The 26,446-nt window shown below is 38.2% G+C and overlaps 1 protein-coding gene and 1 pseudogene across 2 annotated transcripts; one reads left to right on the top strand and one right to left on the bottom strand.

Moving 5' to 3' along the window:
- Window positions 1-860: 860 nt before the first annotated feature.
- HMGCR (3-hydroxy-3-methylglutaryl-CoA reductase) lies at window positions 861-23,104 on the bottom strand. Of its 2 annotated transcripts, XM_036279842.1 has the most exons (21): window positions 23,013-23,083; window positions 20,871-20,950; window positions 17,439-17,626; window positions 16,876-16,987; window positions 16,509-16,596; window positions 14,682-14,766; window positions 13,310-13,415; window positions 10,662-10,768; window positions 10,439-10,555; window positions 9,851-10,011; window positions 9,484-9,731; window positions 9,191-9,369; window positions 7,796-7,990; window positions 7,270-7,428; window positions 6,965-7,122; window positions 6,144-6,249; window positions 3,423-3,593; window positions 2,960-3,100; window positions 2,716-2,874; window positions 2,163-2,317; window positions 861-1,778 (listed from the first exon to the last, which is right to left on the bottom strand). In XM_036279842.1, the coding sequence occupies exons 3-21, from the start codon at window positions 17,601-17,603 to the stop codon at window positions 1,724-1,726; spliced, it is 2,667 nt and encodes an 888-aa protein (XP_036135735.1). In that variant the 5' UTR covers window positions 17,604-17,626; window positions 20,871-20,950; window positions 23,013-23,083; the 3' UTR covers window positions 861-1,723. The 2 variants fall into 2 exon arrangements, with proteins under 2 accessions (XP_036135735.1, XP_036135734.1); XM_036279841.1 differs by lacking the exon at window positions 20,871-20,950 and having other exon boundaries at window positions 1,640-1,778; window positions 23,013-23,104.
- A 1,885-nt stretch (window positions 23,105-24,989) lies between these two features.
- LOC118643081 lies at window positions 24,990-25,205 on the top strand (annotated as a pseudogene).
- Window positions 25,206-26,446: the final 1,241 nt, after the last annotated feature.

The raw sequence follows: 26,446 nt of genomic DNA, 5'->3' as shown, positions 1-26,446 counted from the left end.
CCTGTGTGAATGTGTCAGTCACCAACCTCCTGGCCACAGGAACAAGGCACTCTCCAGGGCCATTCACACGGCGCCTTCACTGGCTCTGAAACCTGACTTACCCTTTCACTAGGCTCCACAAACAAGCCAGGGTTTCCTGGACATTAAAGAACACTATCGTCTCTGGCCTAAGCTTAGAGTGTTTTATCAGCGTACAAGTTGATTTTTATTTATTTCTTAAACACTTTCAATAAATTCCCAGCATAAGAAGCTCTATTTTAACATGTACAGATTTGATACAATTCTTTACAAAAACTATCTAGATTTTTCAGCTAAATAAATTTAAGTGTCTTTTAAGAAATTAAAATTCATTAGAGAAATGGTATTTTTCTTTCAAACCTATCTTCCACCCTCTGAGGTCTGAGAGGGGTCACAGATTTGTACATTTTGTTTCTTCTTTTTTTTTAAAGAGAGAGGGAGGGGGAGGGGAGAAGAGAGCAACATCATGTGAGAGTGAGACATCAATCAGCTGCCTCCCGAATGCCCGCTGTGGGGGATGGAGCCTGCAACCCAGGCATGTGCCCTGACCAGTAATCAAACTGGCAACCTTTGGTGCACAGGACGATGCCCAACCAACTGAGCCACACTGGCCAGGGCCAGACTTGTATGTTCTTCATAAACAGTCACCTTTGTCTAAGCCAGCGATTTTCAACCGGTGTGCTGCCAAGAATTTTTAAAATATGCAATACCTGACTATTTAGTCAGGAGCACAGACCTCTTTTCCCTTAGATTGTCAAATAAAAAAGTGACAACAGCCAACACAATTTTTTGGTTGGCAAAAAATACTTATTTTTTTGGTGTGTCACAGAATTTTAGTAATTAGTTTATGTGTGCCACAAGATGGAAAAGGTTGAAAATTGCTGGTTTAAGCAATATTAAGAGCTCTGGTATTAAGAAAGAGCACAAAACTGTTTCTTAAAGTCTTATGTTGGAAGATATGTTATAGCCAATCTAGACAAACGTATTTTGACAACAGGCCTTTCTGAACAAATAGCCTGCAGAAATAAATGCAGTGACTTGTGTTCTTGGTAGAGAACTATTTAGCACTGCTTAGCACATTATTCTGTAGTTGGGGAATAAGAGTAATTCTTCCCTTGAAGAAAGCAGTTCTATTCTGAAGAATCATGTTGGCTACCACGAAAGAAATCAAAATAGACCAGCACCAAATGAAGTATTATATTAGTTCACAAAAAATAAAATTAGCTCTTATTAAAGTTCTACAACCCAGGCTTAATAAATTACTATGAAATCAGGAGTTTTGTCAGCTACAGTATAATTTAAAAATCCATCTTCAACCCGGGGTGGTGGAGTTGAGGGGGGAGGGCCAATCTCACACTGATCACCATGAACTCTGTGAATTTCATCAAAACACTTTTTTCCAGCGTGCATTCTCTTTCAGAAGTGAGCTGTCGATTACCATCTGTGATGCTTTAAAGCATAATATCCACGTTGAGATCTTTCCAGAGAGCACAGCACGAAAAGCACTAAACTGTCTTCAGAGCTGAGGAATCGGCATGGAAAGGACCTCAGACTTTTCTGAAAGAGCCCAACACCAAGCAGCCACTTCATGGATCACATCTATTCATCCTCAACAAGACACTGCATTGAGCGTTTTAATTCACAGATTTTATGTTAGTCCTTTAAAACCCAACACCCGTATTTCAGTTCAGAATTGTCAGGCTATTCAAGCAGCCTGCTTGGTGCAAGTTCCTTGGTGGTCCTGTAAATCTATCTTTGACCTATGGGAAAAAAGACAGAGACAAAATGTCAAAAATGCAAAATTTTAAGTTGGGACGATTGTATTTGAATACTAGGTTTTTATTTTTATTATTGATTTGCTTTTTAAAAAATCATCTGAGGATATGTTTATTGATTTTAGAGAGAGAAGAAAGGAGAAGGAGAGAGAGAAAAAAACATCGATGGATTGCCTCCCACACACGCCCTGACGGGACTAAACCAGCACTTGGCTATGTGCCCTGACCGAAATTCTAACCCGAAACCTTTTAGTGCACTGGATGATGCTTCAACTAACTGAGCCACACCAGCCAGGGCTGAATACTAGGTTTTCATACTGCATATTTTGAGTACAGGGAAAATATGTTAAATAAATCTTGAAGACTTACCTGTTGTGAATCATGTGACTTTTGACAAGATGTCCTGCTGCCAATGCTGCCATCAGCGACAATTCCCCAGCCATCACTGTACCACACACGATTCTGGCAAGCTGCCGGGCATTTTCTCCAGGATTGTCTTTGCATGCTCCTTGAACACCTAGCATCTGCAGCCAGAGAGAGACACAGAGACTCACCCTTAAAGTCATGGCAATAATTTCCTACTTACCTAATTAAAGTCAGGGCAACTACAATGGCATCAGAATAGAACTAGACTCCACTGAATTTCCAAGATGTGACAGCCTGCACCAACAATGTATACACCATAGTTAAGGTACACGCACAGCCTGGCTGGCAGTGCACACTTAGAGTACATGAATATTAATTTGCTCTTAATCTCCTTTCTCAATTTACTAAGCATATGTCCAAACATACTTGGACTAGGCTGGTGGGAAACAAGAATAAAAAGACCAGCTACAATATAGAGGTGAGTCATATGCAGTGTCAGGTAGAAACAAAGAGAATCTCACTGAGAACTAGGCTTGAGGTCACAAATGCTTCATACCTGCAAACAAGCTTGCTGAGGGAGCAGGTTGGTCCCACCACCCACAGTTCCTATTTCTATAGATGGCATGGTACAACTGATATACAAATCTTCATTTGTGGGACCACTTGCTTCCATTAAAGTAATACAGTTTGAACTACCAACATTCTGTGCTGCATCCTGGGGGGGAAAAAAAAGGAAAAATATAAAACTTCTATTACTTAGAACAAGAAAAGAGAAGAGAAGTGGAAGCTGGAGCGCTCACCTGTCCACAGGCAATGTAGATGGCAGTGACAATGTTTGCTGCGTGGGCATTGTAACCTCCAATGCTCCCGGCCATGGCAGAGCCCACCAGATTCTTACTAATATTGACATCAATCATAGCTTCCGTAGTAGTCTTTAACACCTAGAAAACAGGGTTGTACACATTTTACATCTCCTCCCAGAAGATTCAGCAGTGTGTTATCCGTATCTATCTTTCTGTACCTCCAGAAAACAAGGAAGTTTAGATGTGGCCCCATTTAAGCCCTGTCCTCATTAAAGAGTGTCAGTTAAGTTTGTTCCTGTGAATGCCACAGACAGACAGACGGGGAAGATATGATAAAACAGTCATCTTTAATGTAAAACATACACCTGTATATTAAACTTTACTTAGAACGTTAATATTCCTTTTTCCAATTTTCAAATCCAATTAAAGATTAACATCAAGTATTTATCCAATCACTCACTTCTCTGACAACCTTGGCTGGAATGACAGCTTCACAAACAACAGACTTTCCTCTCCCTTCTATCCAATTGATAGCAGCAGGTTTCTTGTCAGTACAATAGTTACCACTGACTGCCAGGATCTGCATTTCAGGGAAATACTCATGGAGTTTCGAAAGTGCTTTCTCTGTACCCTATTAACAATAACAAAACAAACAAATAAAAAATTACATTGAAATGCAGATATTTATAGATCAGAGGCTTTATTTATATTTAATACTAATACTACTAAGCACAGTAACTGTAATAATCCTAATTTCTAATACAAGAACTATACTTTAAAGAAACTGAGCACAAAAGTAATTTCTCAGTCAGGTACAGATTCCTAGTGGTTCTTTCTAGGTATGAAAATGAACTTCCTTGTAGTGATTGATGAACAGAATGTAGATGAGAATATTAAAAAGTACTCAATAAAATTATAATACTCATTCATGTCACTGGGGAGAGAGTTACCCAACCCATGATCAACATTTAATAAATTCCTTCTTATGGTTATTAAATGGTTACCTAACAGTACAATTTACCAAACCTGAAAGGAGAGGTCAGATGTTAAGGTAAGTCTTATCATTAATGGAATGTTGATGAGATTTACATTACATAAACTAAAATAATGCCCTGGCTGGTTTGGCTCAGTGGTTGGCGTGTTGGCCCAGGGACCAAAAAGTTTTGGGTTCGATTTCTACTCAAGTGCATATACCTAGGTTGCAGATTTGATCCCCCGCCCAGGCAGGGTTGTGTGGGAGGTAACCAATCGATGTGTCTCTCTCACATTGATGCTTCTCTCTCTCTCCCCCCGCACCTATCTAAAAAAAAAAAAAAAAAAGTCAATGGAAAAATATTCTTGGGTGAGGATTAAAATAATAAAAATAATAACAAAATATATATAGCTCTGGCTGGTTTCTCAATGGTTAGAGCATCAGCCTGCGGACCAGAGAGTCCCAGGTTCGGTTCCTGCTTAGGGCACGTACCTCAGTTGCAGTTTGTCCCCGCCCCAGTTGAAGTCGTGTGGGTGGCAGCCATTTGATGTGTCTCTCTCACATCGATGTTTCTCTCTCTCTTCCTCCCTCTATCCCTCCTGCTCTATCTGTAGATAAATGCAAAAAAAAATGTCCTCCGGTGAGGATACAAAAATTAAAAAAATAATAATAATAAAAATATATAAATAAGACTTCTAATGATTTCCAATTAAGTAAAATTAATTCGGTTAACTCACACCTCAATAACCCAAACACACTTGAGGGCAATTTTAAAAAATAGTTTTTAATTGTGGCAAAATATACATAACAGAATTTACCACCTTAACTATTTTCAAGTTTACAGTTTAGTAGTTTTAAGTATATTCACATTGTTGTACAACCAATCTCTAGAACTCTTTTTATCTTGCAAAACTGAAACTCTATACCCATTAAATAACTCCTCATTCTCCTTTCTCCTCAGCTCCTGGCAACCACCATTCTACTTTCTATCTCTATGAACTGTACTAATTTAGGTGGCTCCTAAGTGGGAATCATACAGTATTTATTTTGTGTAATCAGAGTATTTCACTTAGTAAGTGAACCTCAAGGTTCGTCCACATTTAGCATATGTCAGAATTTCCCTTCTTTTTAGGATTGCATAATATTCCATTGTATATATACACCACATTTTGTTTATCCTGTCATCCATCAATGGACACTTGGGCTGCTTCGACCTTTTGGTCATTGTGAATAATGCTACTATAAACAAAGGTGTACAACAATCTCTTTGAGACCTTCCTTTCAATTCTTTTGGGTATATAGCCAGAAGAGGAATTTCTAGATCATAGTAATCATATATATATTTTTTTATTTTTTAATCCTCACCCAAGAACATTTTTCCATTGATTTTTAGAGTGGAAATGAGGGTAGTGAAAGTGAGAAACATTGATGTGAGAGAGACGTATCAACTGGTTGCTTTCCTCATGCACCCTGACCGAAGCTGGGGATCAAACCTGCAACCCAGGTACATGCCCTTGACCAGGAATCAAACCCATGACCCTTTGGTCTGCAGGGTGGACCCTCTAACCATCGAGCCACATCGGCCAGGGCTATAGAAACCACTGTATACTGTTTATTGGCAATTTTAAAGCTTATGCATTTAGTCACTATTCTCTCTTTCCAAATAGTACTTATAAATAGGTAAAACAAAAAAATAAATTTTGTTAGTGTAATTGACTTTAACATTTTACATTTGTGTCTTGTATATAACAAATATCAGTAGAATAAAATGTAAGCCATACATAATCTTCTCACAAAGAGATAATGAAAATAAATGGACTATATACATGAGCTTGGCTTCTTAAACACAAGTCTTAAAGTCTCTAGAAGAGATCAACTTTCAAGGTATATGGGACACAGTTTAAAAGTACTAACCCCAAGACTTCCCATCCCCATGTATAATGCCACGTCTAAATAAAATATATCAAATACAAACCCCACCAATCAACAAATGCCCAATTTATATAATGAGTTGTGAGTCAGTATTTAATTTTTAATAAAAATCTTATAATCAATTAATGATTTGAGTAAGTAATACACGAACAAGGTATAAAATACAGGAAGGCATAAGGTAGACAGCGAGTCTGCTCCCATTCCTGTCTCCCTGACACTGAGTTCCCCTTTCCTGGGACAGTCTTGCAAGTTCTGTTACAGCCTATCCATGCTCACCTTCGAAATCATGTTCATCCCCATGGCATCACCTGACCTGGACTGGAAACGAATATAAAGGTTGCGACCAGCCACACTCATATGAAGTTTCTGTAGACGTGCAAACCTGTCAACAAAAGCAAATTTTTCTCTTTAAGAAGATGGAAATTATCTTAAAATCTACTTTAGTTGGTTCATTTTATTCATAAGAAAAACCCCATGGAGATTACTTATTATGTATTTTCTTCTTTAAACATTATATTAGAATATTGTATCAACTCTCTCATTCTTATATGCTGCAAGAAGGGAGGGCAGCAGACAGTCATTTCATAATACATAAACTTTAAAGTCAAAATAAAAACACGCATATGAGCTTGAACTATACTGAGGTTATCATTTGTATTGTTTATGCTTTTTTATAAATTAGATTTTCTGAATTCAAAGTAAATCTACTATATTAATATTTACTTCTATCCTGCTTCCAAAATCTTTTTCTCAGGCAATTGTGCCCTGGGGCAATGCTATATCAAAACTCTTTTAGGGAAAAGTAATAGTCTGATCAAAGTGACCCTTGTAAAATCAACACACAAACCTACTTGGCTCACACTATGGTTTTCTAAGTTACCTCTATGGAGACATTCATTTGGATTAACAATCTGCTCCCCCACCTCAAACCAAGCATTAATATTACTAATTTTGAATGAATGGATTTAATGTTGCTATTTTACATCATTTCAAGCTGGCAATATGTTAACAGTTATGTTTAGTGATCAAAGAAGACAGTACTGGTTCTGAAGTAAATATAGATGGATGTATAACCCCCACCCACCCAACACACACACCTGCTGGTGCTGTCGAACGCTTCCTTTATCACTGTGAACCCTTCTGGTGTCTCAAGCCAGGCCTTCACTTCTGCAGAGTCAGAAGCACAGGGAAGACGTACCACTGGGCCACGCGTCATCCCATCTGCTAGGACTCGGCTACTGGCTCCCCCACCAAGCTATGCAAAGGATGTTACAGAAGCACATATTAATTCTGAAAACAGTTCTGCTTATCCCAAAAGGTGTACCTGATTGTCCCCAATCTCCTCCCATCGCCTGGCCTAGAGTGTGTCTTACAACAGGCAAATATATCAGTGCCAACTTACACCTATTGCTCTACAGCCTCTGTTAGTGCTGGCCACAAGACAGCCTTCTGTTGTTGCCATTGGAACCTGAAATTCTTTTCCATCCAAGCACAGAGGTCCCACCACTCCAACAGGGATGGGCATATATCCAATAACATTCTCACAACAAGCTCCCATCACCTAAAAGGTAAAGTTAGACACCTAGTGAAAATCTGTATTGCAAATACACAGCTCTTGTCATTAATAACTTTCTTCAACTTAACCCTTTAGTGTATTTTTCAACAAAATTTTATTTTTACTCTTTATGAAAAGAATTTAAGACACTAAAATATTTGAGTAATGACTATAAGCAATAGGAAGAATATTTTGAATTTCTATGACCTATACAGAAGCAGAATACAAAATTACAGTAAAATGGCTTAAAAAGGAAAATATTTTATAAAACTATATACATATAAAAGACCAGTGGAAAAAAAAAAAGCTAAAAAGTTTAGAAGACTAGGAAGTTACAAAGCAAACCTTTTTTCAAATAAAGAAAATAACATACCAAGGAGTAATTATAGTCCCTGTAAGGTAGATACTGAAGAGAAGAAGGCTCTGGAAGTTTTTTGGAGAGTAACTGTCGACGAATAGATACACCGCGTTCATGGTTTTCCATCAGAGTTTCCAATTTGTAAGCTGGGATATGCTTAGCATTGACTAATTGGATGATCTCAGCATCACTAAGGAATTTTGCACCTTTCTAAAGAAATGAAAAAAGTGGTAGGGGTTGAGGGAGCGAGATGACAAGACTTTGAAGAACTGTATTTCATGTTATTCATACTAAATAAACCATTTAATACAAATAATGCTCTCAATAGAACTAAAATAGAATTAAGAGGAGACCTAAAGGACTTTGGAATTCTGAAGAAGATGATTTAAGAACAAATAAGGCCTGGCTGGTGTGGCTCAGTAGATTATTGAGCTTCATCCCATGGACTGAGTTGTCCTGGTTCGATTCCCGATCAGGACACATGCCTGGGTTGTTAGCTCAATCCCCAGCAAGGGGCATGCAGGAGGCAGCCGATGGATGTTTTCCACATCGATGTTTCTCTCTCTCTCTTCCTCTCTCTCTCTAATAAAGAAAAAGGAACAAATAAGAATATCAAATGAAAGCAAATTCTTCATAAACATGTGGCAATTAAACAAATGTAAGACCAAAACGCTAAACTTTACTAGTAAGGTCCACAGGAAAAAAATCCATGATTAAAATTCTGACACCCACCCTATAGGTTTTGCCAACCTTGTATAGCAAGTCAGCTGAGATACTGGTACACTTTAATGGGAATGAGAGAAAGGAAAGTGATAAAGAAAACAAACATAATTCTCACTCAGATGTACATAAATTAAGAATGAACCAGATTAAGCAGGTATGGATAGAACACAATACCGCACTAAAGCATCTCGAGTGGACTCATGGTTGTGTAGGCAGAAACCCTGTTCAGATCTCAGAAAGGAAAATACTTTCCTCATGAGCATTAAGCTTACTTTAAAAACAAAAAATAAAAAACATTCTATCTTTGAGGCTCATTTTTATGTTAAACCTTTTCTAGGCCTCAATATACACATGAGAATACAGTCGTTGTTCATCTCTATGGTAAAACAGTAATAAAATAGAAAGAGCCAGTAAATCTTGGACCCTTGATCCCAGTTTTACCATTTCTTAGATGTATTACTTTAGGAAACACTTATACCTCCTGGAGTCTCAGCTTGCTCATCTAAAAAATAAGGATAATTCCACCTATCTCACAAGGTTATAGGGAATAAATTACCACCTGTAAACTACGAACACAGTGCCTAGAACTTAGTAGGTACTCAGTTGCTATAACTTCTTTCCTTTACTAAAAAAAGCTCCTTTTTTTTAAGAAAGCCACCAAGCTTGAGTTTATTTTATTTTCCTCACCTCTGCATTCCCAAGTATCTGTAGACATTCTTCATTAGGCCGAGGTTCCTTGGGAAGTTCGATTTCAGGTTCCCGCATCTCTAGTTCCAGTGAAGTACTGAGTAAGGAGGAATTACCAACCATAAACGTAGCTCTGTTTGAGGTGTCAGTTTCTGCCACTAAGGGTTTTATAACCTCAACTGTTCAAGAGATCAAAAGAAATTTCACAACACTGACATAAATTTTAAAACTGGCTCAATTTCTTGAAAACTCAGCATATTAAGAATGGGGGAAAAAAGAGAATAAGAAATCACCTTTTCTTTCTCTGTTTGTGCTTGCCTCCTCCTCCACTGCATGGCATTTCTGGTTATTTCTGACTACTATAGGGTCCCGTCTACAGCAATCATCTGGGACTCTCTTTTGAATCACTACCGGAGATGTGATGGGGTTTTTCAATGAAAGTGTAGATTCTGTTTCTGCTTGTTCAAAGAAGATGTACTTGACAGCCAGAAGGAGAGCTAAACTTAAGGTAATAACTTGTTCAATATCCATGCTGATCATTCTAAATAAAAGAAAGCAAATTAAAGTGTTATAACTCAAAAATATAAAAGGCACAACCTAAACTGTTAGCAGCAGAGTACCATGATTAATATACAACAAAGTAGGTCTCAGATAACTTACTTAGAGAGATAAAACTGCCAGAGGGAAACACTTGGTTCAATTCTCTTGGACACATTTTCATCCAATCCTAAAGAAACCTTAGAATTTTCTGCCGTACTGTTTTGAGGAGAAGGATCGGCTATCCAGCGACTGTGAGCATGAACAAGAACCAAGCCTAGAGACTGAAATAAAAAAAATTTTAAATTATGTATCTTCTGCATATCAGTGAAACCTAAACTTCTCATCCTTAGCAACTGAATAACCAGACACTATCTTCGTTGGCCTCCTCTTACATGAGCAGGAAGCCCCAAGCTTGCTACATGACTAACTAAAGTACTGGCCTCATTGAACTACTGAACACATTCCAAAGAACAAGTTTGCAGAGAGAGATAAAGTGGAGGAACTTGAAAAGTCTGTTTAGGGGAGATGGTGAGAAAGACCAGGAGCCTCTAAGAAATGAGAAACAACTTAAGAAGAAAAGAGAAAAGGAACACCAGTGAAAGAGCCAAAAATTATAGAAAGATGACAAAAGAAGAAAAACAAAACTGAAAAGCAGAATATGACATTGGAACAGAAGACACTGAAGGGAGAAGAAAGTTATGTAATTACCATAATCATCTTAACCCTCTGAGTAACAGGATTCGGTTTATTTTCTTCTTCTTCTAGAACTCGGGCAAAATGGCTGAGCTGCCAAATTGGACGACCCTCGCGGCTTTCCCGAGAAAGCTACAAAGTAAGTCAGTGTTACATTAGAAGGTACTGATTCTATTTAGGTGACCTGATATGAAAAATATTACTCATCTCCTAATGCCATAGTAAGAATTGTAGTTACCTCTAAAACCAAAGACACACAAGCTGGGAAGAAAGTCATGAACACAAAGTAGTTGGCAAGAACTGACATGCAGCCAAAGCAGCACATAATTTCAAGTTGACGCACCCCTAGAAAGATAAAAAAAATTAAATGTACAATTAATAAAGAATGTACATTTTTGATGCTGTCTACATCACAAGGATTCTTCCCATAGGTAGACAATCACATGAAAATGTTAGTATATTAATTTCTTTGTTATCTACCGGAAACAGAATTAGCAACTCAGAGGTAATGCCAAGCCTGAGAACACAGAGGAATAACTGTCTTCTCCCGTGTCCGTGGAATCACAATGCCAGGCATTATGGTAGCATTTAATATACATTTGATCATTCCCTTTTTAAAAATACTGTTTTAAGATAAGGATATCTATCTAATGGAGAAAACCCTCTAGTGTTATACTACTGGTCCAATTCTACTCGTTGACATAAAAGCAATTCATCTGTGGACCAAGGACTTTTTATAAAAGTACAACATGCTGCCAGTTATTCGATTCCTGATACAGTATCATAATAAATATTTTATGTGTACTACTGAACTCTAATTTCAATCTAATCTCTGTGGTATCTAGTGATGGTCTTATACTCTTGGTTAACTTCATTGCTCTGTTTGAAAATGATATAATGCAAAAAGACAACCCAAGATTCAAAATCAACAATGGTTCCACTACAAAATGTTTAAGATATTATTTAGTAATCTTCTTGAATAGAAGGTAATAGAATTATAGAACTGGAATAGACTTTAGATAACCAAAACCTACTCCCTCATTTTCCAAATAAACTTGAATATAAAACATATTTCTGATGTCACTCATATTAAATGTTTTAAAATATAAATAAAAATGATTCCCCTTTTATATAAAAACTGCTAACTAGAATAATACAAAACATTCCATTTTATTTTATTTTCTAAATTGTAATAAATCATTTGACTAAATAATAGAACAAGAGTATACACTGTATTTTTTAAAAATTCTATAGCAGTTACTCCCAAATATGGAAATCTAAGAAAATACAAAATGACAATAACAAAAGCATTATAAACAACCTACATTTTAAATAGCGGTCAAATATAACCTTTTCAAACTTGAGACCATGGAAACTACACTTAACCAAAGCTTTTTACAACTTGGCAATCTACTATTTCCCTCTGTACAACAGTAACTACTGTTGCCGTATGTTCTCCGGCATTATTCTTGACTCTGTCCCCAGGCTTCTTTGAACCACTCTGCTACCAAAGAAAGAGCACTAATCTATGTATTCTTTTTCTTTTTTTACAGGCTTTCCAAAAGGTTACTTCCTAGTTAATATGTGTTGAATCCTTGGTTTCATGGCCTACTACTAATTTCTGGCTGATCCTCTTCATTTCTTTACATGCTTGAATAAAATCACATAGGTATGATTTTTCACCTAATCAAAAACATTTTTCTTGACTGTCATGGTGGTTACATGACCATGTCTTTGTCAAAACTCAGAACTTTATGCAAAAAGAGATTTTAAAGAACATACATTTAAAAAAATTATTCAAAAAATACCTTCTTTGCTAAATAAAATTTTGTTGAATAACAGATTAAATAAATGAACAAAATTGACCCCCAGAAAGTTTTAAGAAACATTTTCTTTTTAATATACTACCTAGTAAAGAGACCTCAACTAATAATGACAACTAACTGCTCTCTTAAAACTTAGATCTAATTTACTTCTGAAAGAATGAAGCCCCTATTAAGGGCACGAAGGCCCCAGAAAATATACAAGAACAGTAGTTAACTATGTGTGGTCTTCATGAAGAAGCCATTAAATCTAGTTCTAATGATTAGGAAACCTCCACAACAGCATGATATATTCATTCTGGCAAATTTCTCTGCCAGACCATAATTTTTGTCCTTTATAACGGAGTCCTGTATTTGATATTTAACATCTAATTCTCTCCTGTCCAGCTGAGGATATACTACATATTATCTGATTAAATCTTCTTACCATCCTATTAGGAGAATCTAACTTAGTTCTATCTAACTCCTGACTCTTTTTAAATATTTTTTACTTATTGATTGATTTGAGAGTGAGAGAAACATCAATTTGTTGTTCCACTTATTTATGCATTCATTGGTTGCTTCTTGTGTGTGCCCTGAACTGGGATCGAACCCACAACTTTGGTGTATGGGGACAACACTCTAACCAATGGAGATATCCAGCCAGGGCCACAATTCCTGACTCTTGCACTATCTCTACATGACAGTAAAACACAAGGAACCAAGTCACTAATTTAGTATAGACAATAGCAGGGTCTGGAAGGTGCTTTCCGGAAAAGCCTTGGAATACAACCTTACAAAACCAAATAAAACACAAACAAAAACCACAGACAAAGTCATCCAAAAAGTGGTGCACTGAAAAAGATGGCAAGAGTGAAAAATTAATCAGTAACCTGCTACTAAGTTTATATTAAAAGTAACAAAGGTCAGATAGACCCACATACTCATACAATCAAAAAATTTTAAGAGTAATATCAGACTTTTAAAAGTCAGGATTTAAAAATAACCAATGCAATCTAAGATGTTCTTTCTTTTGTCTTTATTGCAAACTTATTTTAAACTATATTAAAAATTGCTTACAAACCTGACATGGTACCAACTCCAATCACAAGACATTCTACAAGAGCATCAAGGGTGAACGTGGGGCCTAAAATTGCCATTCCACGAGCAATATTTTCCCTTACTTCATCCTAAAACACAGACCAAACATTATCAATGAGGATAAGGCACAAAATAACTTTTAAAAATGTTAGAGTGCATAGGGCTTCCACTAAAATCTAACTTATTTTGCAAAGAATAAAATATACACTAGGACAAGACTAACAGGCTTTCTAAATGCAAAATACACTAATAGTTCAGTGGATTAAAGAACCAACAAACATACACAGTTCCCTGACTTCCCTTTCTACTGAACAAGGTATTTCTTGGAAAGATTCCTGTGAGGTGATGCATTAATCCTGCCATTTAAACCCCACATAATTAAATTTTACAACAGTTTATATTTTGGCTACTGATAGAAGTTCTTCACTGCAAAATTTTTGAGACCATCTTAGTGTCATGAAACCTAAATCATATCATTGTCAAATCATATCCTTGGCTCAAATGATCATAACTATTCATCAAATACATAATCAAGGCAGAAGTACATGCTTTTTTTTAGTATATACTCTTTAATACTCAGATACTCTGATGAAAGACTATTAAAAATGTTCAATTCCTTTTTTTTAATCCTCACCCGAGGACATTTTTCCATTTTTTTGTTTAGATAGAGTGGGAGGGAGAGAGAGGAAGAGAGAGAGAGGGAGAGGGAGGGAGAGAGAGGGAGAGAGAGGGAGAGAGAGAGAAACATCGACATGAAAGGGACACATCAAATGGTTGCCACCCGCACAACCAACCAGGGCTGGGGACAAACTGCAACCAAGGTATGCGCCCTTAGCAGGAACCGAACCCGGGTCTCTCTGGACTGTAGGCCAATGCTCTAACCGCTGAGCCAAACTGGCCAGGGCAAAAATGTTCAATTCTTAAACTGACTAGTGAACACCAACATAAAACTGTAGGTGGAAAATAAAGCTAGTGTTTTCAAAGGGTTTAGAAATAAATCTACTACGAGACGCTCTTCCATTAGATCTATCCTGTATTTCACTAGGTAGATACTCTTATTTACCCAAAAGTCTAAAATATAACCTTAATTTCTGAAAATTTCAAAAAGGGAAATGGGAAAGATTCCAAATTCCAGAAGCTATAAAATTATAGTTTGGACCGTTAGATAAAGGAAACCGTTCCTAAGGCACTTAGGAAGACCAGTCTTAGGACTTGATAATTAAACTTACAATTATAGGCAATTCCTAAATCGTGGACTATGAAGAAATTCTGTTAATCCTTCTTATTAATGTAAACAAGTTGAAAAAAAAAAGAAGAAATACTATTAAAATTTATGTCTTATAAATAATACTTACCTGTGAGTTGGAACTGAGGGCAAACTTTGCTAGTGCACTTGCTCTGGAAAGGTCAATCAAAAGTAGGAAAAAGGGCAAAGCTTCACTGGGAAAAAAACAAGATGATGACGTACATTTAACAGAGAAAAAAATAAAGCTTAAACAATCCTTTCTACCCCCCCCCCCCCACTTTACATTGTATTATCCAGTGTCCCTTTTTGCAGATCAAAAGATATATACCCTAGCCCTGGCCAGTTTGGCTCAGCGGTTAGAGCGTCGGCCTGCGGTCCAGAGAGACCCGGGTTCGGTTCCCGCTAAGGGCACGTACTTCGGTTGCAGTTTGTCCCCGGCCCTGGTTGGTCGTGCGGGTGGCAGCCACTCGATGTGTCCCTTCACGTCGATGTTTCTCTCTCTCTCTCCCTCCCACTCTATCTGTACAAAAAATGGAAAAATGTCCTCGGGTGAGGATAAAAATAAATAAATAAAATAAAAAATAAAAAGATATATACCCTATACTCCTTTGACATCCTCAAAGTTAAACATTTTAGTTATTCAAAATATTTATTTATTTATTTATTTATTTATTTATTAATTATCCTCACTCGAGGACATTTTTTGCATTTATCTTCAGATAGAGTGGGAGAGAGAGGGGTGAAGAGAGAAGGAGAAACATCGATATGAGAGAGACACATCGAGTGGTCGCCACTCACACAACCCCAACCAGGGCTGGGGATAAACTGCAACTGAAGTACGTGCCCTTAGTGGGAACTGAACCCAGGACTCTCTGGTCCTCAGGCTGATGCTCTAACAGCTGAGCCAAACTGGCCAGGGCTCAAAACATTTATTAAAATTTTATATCAAAATATCATCCTTAGTAAACAATCTCCTTGAAGTAGCATGGGGAAAAACATAGAACATACAATTTTCTTTCATTTATCATTACTTGTGGAAGGATAAACTAAACAACCTTACCATAGAGTAAACTGGCAAAAAATGGCACTCAAAAGTCCTTAAAACTTACATGGCCACTATCTCATTCCTATTGTATCCTAAGAAAGTGACTGAATATGAACAAAAATTCAGCTACAAAGACATTCAGCATAGTATTGTTATTAATGAAGGAAATTAAATAACCTAACAATCCAACCATATAGATTAAATAAATAAACTACAATGTATTTATACAGAGAAATACTAGAGGGCCACTAAAAAGAATTTAGTTTAGCATTAAGAACATGCAAAGAGCCCTGGCCAGTTTGGCTCAGCGGTTAGAGCGTCGGCCTGTGGTCCGGAGAGACCCGGGTTCGGTTCCCACTAAGGGCACGTACTTTGGTTGCAGTTTGTCCCCGGCCCTGGTTGGTCGTGCGGGTGGCAGCCACTCGATGTGTCCCTTTCACGTCGATGTTTCTCTCTCTCTCTCTCTCTCTCTCTCTCTCTCTCTCTCTCTCTCTCTCTCTCCCTCCCTCTCCCTCCCTCCCTCCCTCCCTCCCACTCTATCTGTACCAAAAAAAAAAAAAAATTGGAGAAATGTCCTCAGGTGAAGATAAAAAAAAAAAAAAAAAGAACATGCAAAGATGTTGATAGACTATTATTAGGCATAAAGAAATTATAAAGCAGTATATATAGTATGATCTCGGAAGTTTTCTTTAAGTATAAAAAAAGTGGTGAAGGATATATAGCAAAATGTTAACAGGTTTTAAAAATAGCTAAATGATTACATGAAACTTTCCTTGTATCTTCTAAAACTTCTGAAAATTAAAACTTTAGAAGTTCTTACTATATTTTGAAAAAATATAAAATATAAAAATAGTATTTTGAAAACAGTATATTTATGCTGTAAATACTTACTTCAAACCTGTCAATTCTTTATCTAAGAAATGAATGACAACTGTACTGAATACAAAACTTGAGAAAATTGTGAAGAGGCCAGCAATACCTAAAATGACAAAATTCAACAAACTGAAAAATTTCATCCTTTATTACACAAATAACAACATATAGTCCTATCAATATTCTGAAATAAGTATCATTTTCTCTAGATTAACAAGGTCTCAAATATCAGAAAGTCTAACTCCCAATAATAAAATAAACTATTAAATGCATGCAGCACACTTTAAGCAACATATACATTTCCATATACATAATTTGTACAAACAGGTACATTTTCACAGCAAATAAAAAAATCTGATGGCACACAAAGAAGTTAAATTATTACCTAAAATATATTTTGATCCAAGTTGACGTAAATTCTGGAACTGGAAATAAATATACAGGATTGCTATGCATCTTGTTATTGTCAGAATTATAATGTCACTGCTCAAAACATCCTATTGGGAGAAACAGAAAAAAAAAAATCACAATAGCTATAGCTTTTAAAATAGCATTCAAAAATAAGAATTTTTATTCTGTATGCATCATTAGTTTACATATTACAATAATATAAATGTAGGTACAACTAAAATAAAAATATTAAATATGCAAATAAAAAGTTAAATCCAATTTTAAACATTCCACTGTTTAAACCAATCACTCACTGTTAGTTACAAAAGCTATGTTTCTCAAGTAGAACCAATTACACTCTTTTGTGTTGGAGAAAGGCAAAAGAGTGTTTTCAGTGTATTTTCATACTTCATAAGTAAATGAAAATGTGAGGTAAGTTCATAAATAGTAAAATATTTTACTCATAACTTTTTTGATGATATAGTCTCTCAAAGGAGATACTCTTTAGAAGTTGAAAATGTCATTTTCTTGAGCCAGTATCAAATTAATTTCACAAACCTCTTCAAACTTTGGACACTCATAATTCCAACCACAGATCTTATTGTTGCCAGTAAACATGTTCATGGACATCATACAGATGGTCAGTGTCACTGTCCCCACTATGACTTCCCAGGGATGGGAGGCCACAAAGAGGCCATGCATTCGGAAAAGTCTTGACAACATTGTAGCTATAGAATACTTGGATCCTGGAAGGAATATCAAGTATGAAAAATTAGTATGCAGCTCACTGTATTTTTAGGAAAAGAATTTGTAAATCCTGCTATTGCATGCATAGTGTCTTGTGCATATGAATAATACCAGTATTTGATAGTGCTCCTTTTCATTCTGAAAAATAATTGTACAATCAAAATAAGATGACTCTGTTATTGCTTCTTTACTCATAACACATCCTTTATTATTCACTAGCAACTAACTTAAAAGCAACTATTTCTTATAAATTCTGTGTAATTAGGCATTTAAGATCAAACCAAATAAATATCTCAGCCCTTGATAATATCTGAACCAAAGAGGAGAGCAATAAAACACACACAAAAGTGAGAAACAACTAGACACATTTATCTTCTAATTACCCTGATGTAAAATGCATATAAGCACCCTCTTCATTCTCCACATTCTGGTTATACAAAAGATAGATACAAAGAATCTACTCCTTGAGTGGCCTTCTGTAAATGATCTTAGTTTATAAAGCTCCTCAAGGGAGGGGCCCATTACACTTTAATATTCTCTCCATCATATGACATGTCACTAGCCAAATGACGTTTAATAAACCTTCCTAATGTTGCCATCACCAGAGAAAAGTCTTTCCCCAAATTTTTACAGCTTATCAAAATGCTACATTACTAGAAGAGAGATGGCTGACCAAAGTAGGTGTCTACAGCTTAAAAAATTCCCCACAGAACATACAGGTAATTTTGATCTACCACTACCATGACTAAACTTCCCCATGTTTGCCAGCTAAATAATAATAATTTTTATATTCTGTTTAAAAAACAAAACTAATACAGTCATTGATCTCTAATATAGGAACTCACAAGTCTTACTTCTTACTCTAAAATTAATGCTTATGATATAGTATATCAACTACCATTAAAAGTCAATTAAAATTAAGATTTTAAAAAATAAGCTAACTGAAACACTAGCACACTAGCAAAAATTCAGATGAATCTCACATTTATGATAATAATTAAGAAAGTGATTCTTTCATTGAAGACAGAAAATAAAAGGCAACAAATTAAGTTAAGAAAGCATTAATCTGTCTAAAGAGACCAAATGTACCTAAAGAAACCAGAGCAATCATCTCTCACTGCATTCCTCTATGCTCTTTACATTTCAACCATACAAGACCAATGGCTAGATATCTGGTTTTCAAAGTACAAGTCACTGAATCAATTAGATTAGGGAATCAATTATGAGTCAGAATAAAACATTTTTTAAGTAAAATAAAGTAGAAAAAAATAGCTGTGGGTAAGAAATGTAGTATGGGTAGGTATTACTTCTTGAAAATTTCTGTTTCGTGAAACTATACATACAGGAGTTGCTACTAGCCTCCAACATAACCTGTATTTCACACTGTGGGTCTCCATTTTAAACAGCTGGCAGTCACTAAGATATATAAATGTGCCATACATCTGCCTGTGTTTATTCATGCTTTTTCAACCTTCCCCCTGAGTCCTACTTATTTTATCCTCAGCTCTCGCACTCATATATAGCAGTTGCTCAACAAATACCTGTTTAATTAAAAACAAATTCTAAGCTATAGTAGCCCACATTTTATTGACACATCTTGAAACAGACCCAAAGATTACATTTTGTTGTTGTTGTTGTTCAGATAGAGTGGGAGGGAGAGAAAGAGAAACATCGATGTGAAAGACACATCGAGTGGCTGCCACCTGCCCGACCAACCAGGGCCAGGGACAAACTGCAACCGAGGTACATGCCCTTAGTGGGAACCGAACTCGGGTCTCTCTGGACCACAGGCAGACTCTCTGGACCGCAGGCCAACGCTCTAACCGCTGAGCAAAACCAGCCAGGGCAAGATTACATTTTTTAAGTCATCAAGATAAGAATATAACACCACCCAACCCTGGGCCCCCAGTTAAAGGCTGAATGTGGAGCATTCAGGGAATATATGAAAGGGAGATGAGGTGGGGAGTTGAGGCTACATTTTACATACTATTCTGGAAAATCAACAATAACAAAAATACTTTCTATTAAATTAGCAGGAAGTTGGCCTTAAAGTATGGAGAGTATTAATCATATCTACTTCATTACAACCCTACTTCATTACAACCAAAAGTCTCACAAGAAACTAGCTTTTCATGATGGTCTTCTATCTAATTACTTTTTTCTGATATTAAAAAACCAACCAACCAACCAACCAACCAACCTACAAACCAGTCTAAAGAATCAAGTGGAGTCAAAACTAGGTTAAAATGATCTGTAACACTTCCTTTCCCAAAACCCCTCAATTTAGGTTAATCCTATCAAGTCAACATATCCTTCACTATTAAAAAGTTAATTCAGCCCAGCCAGTTAGGGTGGCTCAGTGGACTGAGCATCATCACATGGACTGAGAGGTCTCAACGTGATTTCTGGTCAGGGCACATATGGGGGTTGTGAGCTCCATCCCCAGTAGGATTGTTTCTCTCACACATCAATGTTTCTATCTCTCTCGCCCTTCCTCTCTCTAAAAAAATAAAGACCTGGCCGGTTTGCTCAGCAGTTAGAGCGTCGGCCTGTGGTCCAGAAAGACCCGGGTTCAGTTCCCACTAAGGGCACGTACCTTGGTTGCAGTTTGTCCCCAGCCCTAGTTGGGTCATGCGGGTGGCAACCACTTGATACGTCCCTTTCACATCGATGTTTCCTCTCTCTCTCTCTCTCTCTCTCTCTCTCTCTCTCTCTCTCTCTCCCTCCCTCCCTCTCTCCCTCCCACTCTATCTGAACAAAAAATGAAAAAAATGTCCTCAGGCGAGGATAAAAAAAATTAAAAAATAAACAAATAAAATCAAATCAATAAAAACATAAAAAATAAAAATTTTTTAAAAAGTTAATTCAATTGAATTAAAATCTGAATTACTAGCAGGAAGTCACCCCAATCTGATCACAAATTGATTTAACATTATTAACCTATAATTACATATTAGGCACATTATATTTTCCCCTCAAAAAGATTCCATGGTAGCATTGTCAATTCTGTGACATTTCTTTCCTGGGTGTAAAGTCACCTTTGCAACATTCAGGAAAAGAATTACACATGATCCTGTGAACCATACCCAAACAGAAAACCTATGTGGAAATACAGACTGAGTAATGGAATGTACAAAGGTGTGTCAAAAGTAACCATAATTGTAAACTCATTTCTCATGAGCATCCTCTCCCATTTCTCTGTTATTATGCAAAGCACGTAAATGCCTTGGAATCCAATCTTACACCTTCATCAGCAGTTGCAAGTGGCACCAGCAGGCTACAGGTCAGTTCATGCAAATTCAATACGCAGTATTTATGTCATGCTGCAATAAAAATAAAATTTTACTTTAAAAATCAAGTTAACTAGGCAATGTATGCCTTGCTTATTCAGACTGAAGTGTGATGCAAACGTTTCACAAGATTTTTCAAAAGAATAGATAAATTTAAATTCAATGGAATCTTCAAACTCTAATCCAACATGTTACAGAAACCAACCACCATGGCCAACTGCAGAAAAGGATGCTTTGGCATCCTATTCTAATTCCTTCCTCCCACTTAGCACTCCTCCTGTGCTATACATTCCAATATTATAGACTAACCTACATTGCTAGCAAATTAATTGCTATGTACGTTTTGTTTATTTGAAAGCAAGTACCTTGTCTTATACTGAGCCATTTTGAATTCCAACAGGATCTAGCATTCTGTTGTTCAACCTAGTATTCTAGGGAAAAAATAATTTCTTGCACTGGAAATCAGGAAACCTTGATTATACACCCAATTCTATCATATGCTACCTGTTTGTAATTCACATTCCTCTTTATTCACTTACAAAGCTAGAGCTCCACAGTTTTGACAAAGTATTAAGTGGAACTATATGAAACTTCTATTTTTGTAGGTAAAAAAGAGTCAAAATTCAAATATCAGCAATTTCAGATGGGTCAACCTAAAAGAATATCAACATACAGTTGTTTGTATGGGAAAAAACAATTAATAAATAATAATACAAGAATAAGCTCTGTTTCGCCTACTCAAAACTGTAAACCTACTTTGCCCCACTCTATATATGTGATTATCCAGGGTCTATAAACTAGATCACACAAGAATAAAACGAGGATATACACCCACACACACACACTCTCTGAGGACACACACACTGTATCTTGAAATGATCGGTCATACATGAGTTTTCATGTTAATGATGTAATCTCTTGCACAATTACTTTAAACCTTCATGTTACTAACTCCCATTTATCATATTTATCATATTCTGGAAAGACACCACAACAAAGCAGGTCCTTAAAATCCAATCTATTCATCCCCAATGTACCCCCCAGGCCTTTGCTACATCGCCTCTAAATCATAAAATGTCTTTCATTGCACGGAGTGAAAAATAAGTTCACAAGCAAACAAAAAATACATTTTCTACATTGTGAGATGCTGACATTATGCACGGTTATTTAGCATGGCCCAGAAACAAATGTTTCCTGTTACTTTTCAGCACCAAATCTAAGACACGTCTTCAAGCCCTGAAGTATTTCCATAGGCTATTTAAGATGGAGTACACATAAACCTTCTACCGTAAAATCTGACTGCTCGATATTTGAACCTCCAAGGTAGGTTTTTCCTAACTAAAACTAAATAATTCCGAAAAACCTAAAGGTTTGGACTAAAGGACAACAGCACCAAGGAGACTACGCCCCTTACACACTCGCTCTCGCTCTCTGTCACACACACAATAAGAAAATCCTTTAAATCCTTGGGCTCCGTATCCTTTCAACTCTTTTCTCCTGACAATAACCGAACACATCTATGCCGAAACACGGTTTTTTCATGACTCTGAGTTAGTCGCATCATTTACAGAGATCTTCCACATCACGAAGGTGCTGACGAACAGCACCGCCCCGGCGTGGACGCCTGACCGGATGGACTTTCTCCGTTGCTCTCCGCGCGCGGTGGGCTTGGCCAACCCCCAGACCCCCAGCATTTCTCGAATCCAGGGGCCTCCAAGGTCACCCTCCTGGCGCCCTTTCCGCCCCGATGATCGTGACAGCTCAGCCAGCACTGCCTCGATCAAACGCTGCTCTGCCTCGCCGCCCGCCGCTCGGGCCCAGCCTGGCTCCCAGGCTCCCCCAGCATTAGTGTCGACCGCCACTCCGCCGGCCGCGCCTGAAGGACGTCTAATCTAAGTCCCCGCGGACAGGGCTGCCACACCCGCAAAGCCACCACCGCAGCTCCCTCCAGGTCCGCAGCGGATGCCGCCTGCCCCTTCCCAAGGCCTAGCGGAGCTCGAGAACCGCCACCAACACGGCTTGAATCCCGCTCCCACCCACCGTTGCCCCGCTCCCTGCCGCCCCGGTTCCCCTTCGCGGCCACCACCCGCCTCACCTCCTGATCTCACTAGAGGTCACCGAACCCCGGCGCCGGCGCTCCCCCTGTCTCCAGTCAACGGAGACGCGGCGCGGAAGGAACCTTCAGCTTGCGCACGCTCGGAGCCGGCCGAGCCTGCGACCAATGAGAAAGGATCGTCCGATCGCCTAGCCAATCATCTGGGGGCTGCACGGCCTGGTGGCGCTACGTCACGAACTGTCGCCTTAACAACCGCTCACAGCTCTCACCCTGCCGAGAACGGGCACCGCACCATCTCTCACCATGGTTCGGCCAACCAATGGCGAGTCGAGTTCCAGCACTAGGGCCTGCCTATTGGTCAAAGAGCCATGGGGGCGCAAACCTCGAAGCTGCCCAGGCGAGGACGGGCGGAGTGAGGATTCTACAACCCAGGACCTGACCTGTGCCATCCTGTCAGTGAGAGTACTATGAGAAGTGAAGTGTGAAGATAAATGTAGGTCAGGTTGAGGATAGAAAGCTCACTTACTTAGAGGAGAGAGATGGAGGGAAGTGGAGGTGGCCCTGAAAAAAAAAAAGGGGTGGGGATACGAAAAGGGGAAATGGCCCTAGCCGGTTTGGCTCAGCTATTACAGCACCCGCCAGCGACTCGGTTGGATTCCGGTCAAGGGCCTGTACCTGGGTTGCAGTTCCTCCCAGGCTCTGGTCGGGTGGTGGGGGAGGCAACCAGTCGGTGTATCCCTCCCACTTCATGTTTCTCGCTCCCTCCCTCCCACTCTATCTGAAGATAAATAGAAAAATATCCTCCAGTGAGGATTAGAAAAGAAGGGGATGGGAGGATTGCAGTCAGGTAGAGCCCAAACCTCAAGGTAATCAGTGATCAATACCCAAAACCTTACTGAGGCTTGCCCATTAGTGCAAATTACTCCAGTCACTGACTGGTCTCTCTGCCCCCCCCCCCTTCTCCTTCTTCCCTCCCTCCCCCCCTCCCTTTCTCTCCCTCTCTCTTTTTGTTTCTTTCTCTCTAAAATCAATAAAAACAAAACATAAAAGCCAGACAATTAGAGTTTCTCTATTGCTTGCTTTTAAACTAATATATGCTCATTGGAGTTCTCAATTCAGCAGTTTAGGAATAAAAGTTTCCAAATCTTGGTCTAAAGCCTTTGTGGAAACACCTTCATAATCTTCATTTGAATTTATATTAGTAAGCATTTGTATAATCTGTAACTCTAATTCTGAGATATCTGCCCTTTAGACTTCTAGGAACATTAAAATTATGACAAAGTTTTTAGTCTCTTAGTACTTACAGGTCTTTCTTTTCTTTCTTCCTGTCTTTTCTTCTTCCTTTGGATAAGATTGATAATAGAATATTGAAATATTTGGTTAGTTCACCTCAGTCTCCTTCACTTTGAAAACACCTTTCACTGTAATCAATTCAACAAATATTTAATGAAAGGATGTATGGTTCATAAAGGTAGTTTTCATGATTGTCATGTTTGGTGCTATTATCTCTGTGTCAGCTATGGTGCATTTCACATAAGGGGCATTCCAAAAGTTACTGGTAAAAAGATATGAATAAAGGTCTCATATTGAAGCAGTGAAGTATAGCAGAACCAGCATAAGCTTTCGATCTGGGTTCAAGTTCTAGTTTTTCCAATTATTATCTATGTGATCTATAGCAAGTTGCTTAACCAACCTTTTTTTAAATGGAGATGTCTAGTTTATAAGGATTGTGAGAATTTAACAAGATAGTGGTTTATTAAAACTCCCCCATATAGTTTTCTCAAGAGACTGTGTTTCAAACTACAGGGCTTTAAAAATCAAATTGATTACAATTTCTGTTCTTAATAAATGTCCACATAATAAGACAATAAGACAAATCACAGAATATCATGGTTATGTTATGAGTGTTCAAAGTAGGGAGAGATGAAGTGTGTTGGAGGGAATCAGGAAAGGCGGTGACTTATGAAATGGACCTTGAAGGATAGTTAAGATTTCAAAAATTAAAATGCATACACAATCGCTTCTCGGCCTTTTGGCTAAGATCAAGTGTAATATCTGTTCTTATCAGTTTAAAATGCATATCCATATTAGACAAAGAATCATATGCAGGGAGATTAAAAAGGTACTGAGTATGACTGAAAAGAGGTACTGAGAATAACTTTTTTTTTTTTTTAATCCTCACTCGAGGATATTTTTCCATTCTTTGTTCAGATAGAGCAGGAGGAAGAGAGAGAGAAACATCGACGTGAAAGGGACACATCGAGTGGCTGCCACCCGCACAACCCAACCAGGGCCGGGGACAAACTGCAACCGAGGTACATGCCCTTGGCGGGAACTGAACCTGGGTCTCTCTGGACTGCAGGCCAATGCTCTAACCGCTGAGCCAAACCGGCTAGGGCGAGAATAACTATTTTGGCTGTAATGTAGGGATGATACGACAAAGGAGTCGATGAAAGACCAAGAAAGGAAATAAAGAAGAAAAAATGTGGATCCCAGTGTGAGCACTACTTTTTCTCCCTCAGTAACAAACCAGGTTTTGGTCTCAGTTGATAAGAGTGAAGTGAGCCATTTAACACAAGGTTGGATCCAGCTGGGTTGTCAAGTCCCAATTCCCTTCCTCCTGTTTGCTTTCATTCTCCCAATTCCAGCTCTCCCTCTAGCTTTTTTTTTTTTTAATGAGATATTTATCAAGATCAAGGAAGAGCTCTTGTTTTTAATATAAAGGATTTTTTCCTTTATTAATTTTAGAGAGAGGGGAAGGAAGAGGGAGAGAGAGAGACATTGATGAGAGAGAACATTGATTGGCCGCCTCCTGCATACCTCCCACTGGGGATCAGGCACACAACCTGGGCATGTACCCTGACTGGGAATCAAACTGGCGACCTCTTGGTGCATGGGTCCACGCTCAACCACTGAGCCCTACTGGCCCAGGCTCCCTCTAGCTTTGTTTAGCTCCCAGTTGAGAGAGACCAGAGGGCATTATAATTGGGGTGGGGGAAGCTTGGAAGCAGGTAGATAAGATTTCACCAGGCAAGAGTGAAAGAAAAAGAAGAATGGCCCAAGGGTGCTCTCCTCAGCTTTCATGAACAGCTCTATTGAAGCAGAAGCCAAAGAGCAACTGCCCAGGGCTGCACATGACCCATCCCGCAGGTCGAGCAACGAGGACTCTAGAGGGGGAGTGAGGATGAGGAGGGACAAGAGACACGAGAAATGGAGACAAGACAGGATTCTGATCAAGTCTCGTTTATTCAGGGGTAATTCACACAATATATTGGGCAAGAAGCACCTGTTGCCAAGCACCAGGCTTGCCCGAAGCAATTCTAGGAAATACTACAAAAGGAACAAAAGGTCAGTAAAGACTGGCTGATGAGTAAATGGTTACTTAGAGAAATGCAAAATACAGAGATAAAGAAATGCAGAATGCAGAGATATCCTGCCTTGGGGCAGGTGATGGCAGAGCAGATTATAACAAA

The sequence above is a fragment of the Molossus molossus genome, unplaced genomic scaffold (assembly GCF_014108415.1).
Source record: "Molossus molossus isolate mMolMol1 unplaced genomic scaffold, mMolMol1.p scaffold_m16_p_3, whole genome shotgun sequence".
Lineage (NCBI taxonomy): Eukaryota > Metazoa > Chordata > Mammalia > Chiroptera > Molossidae > Molossus > Molossus molossus.
The sequence above is the reverse complement of the archived record's forward strand: the minus strand, read 5'-3'. Positions and strand labels throughout refer to the sequence as shown.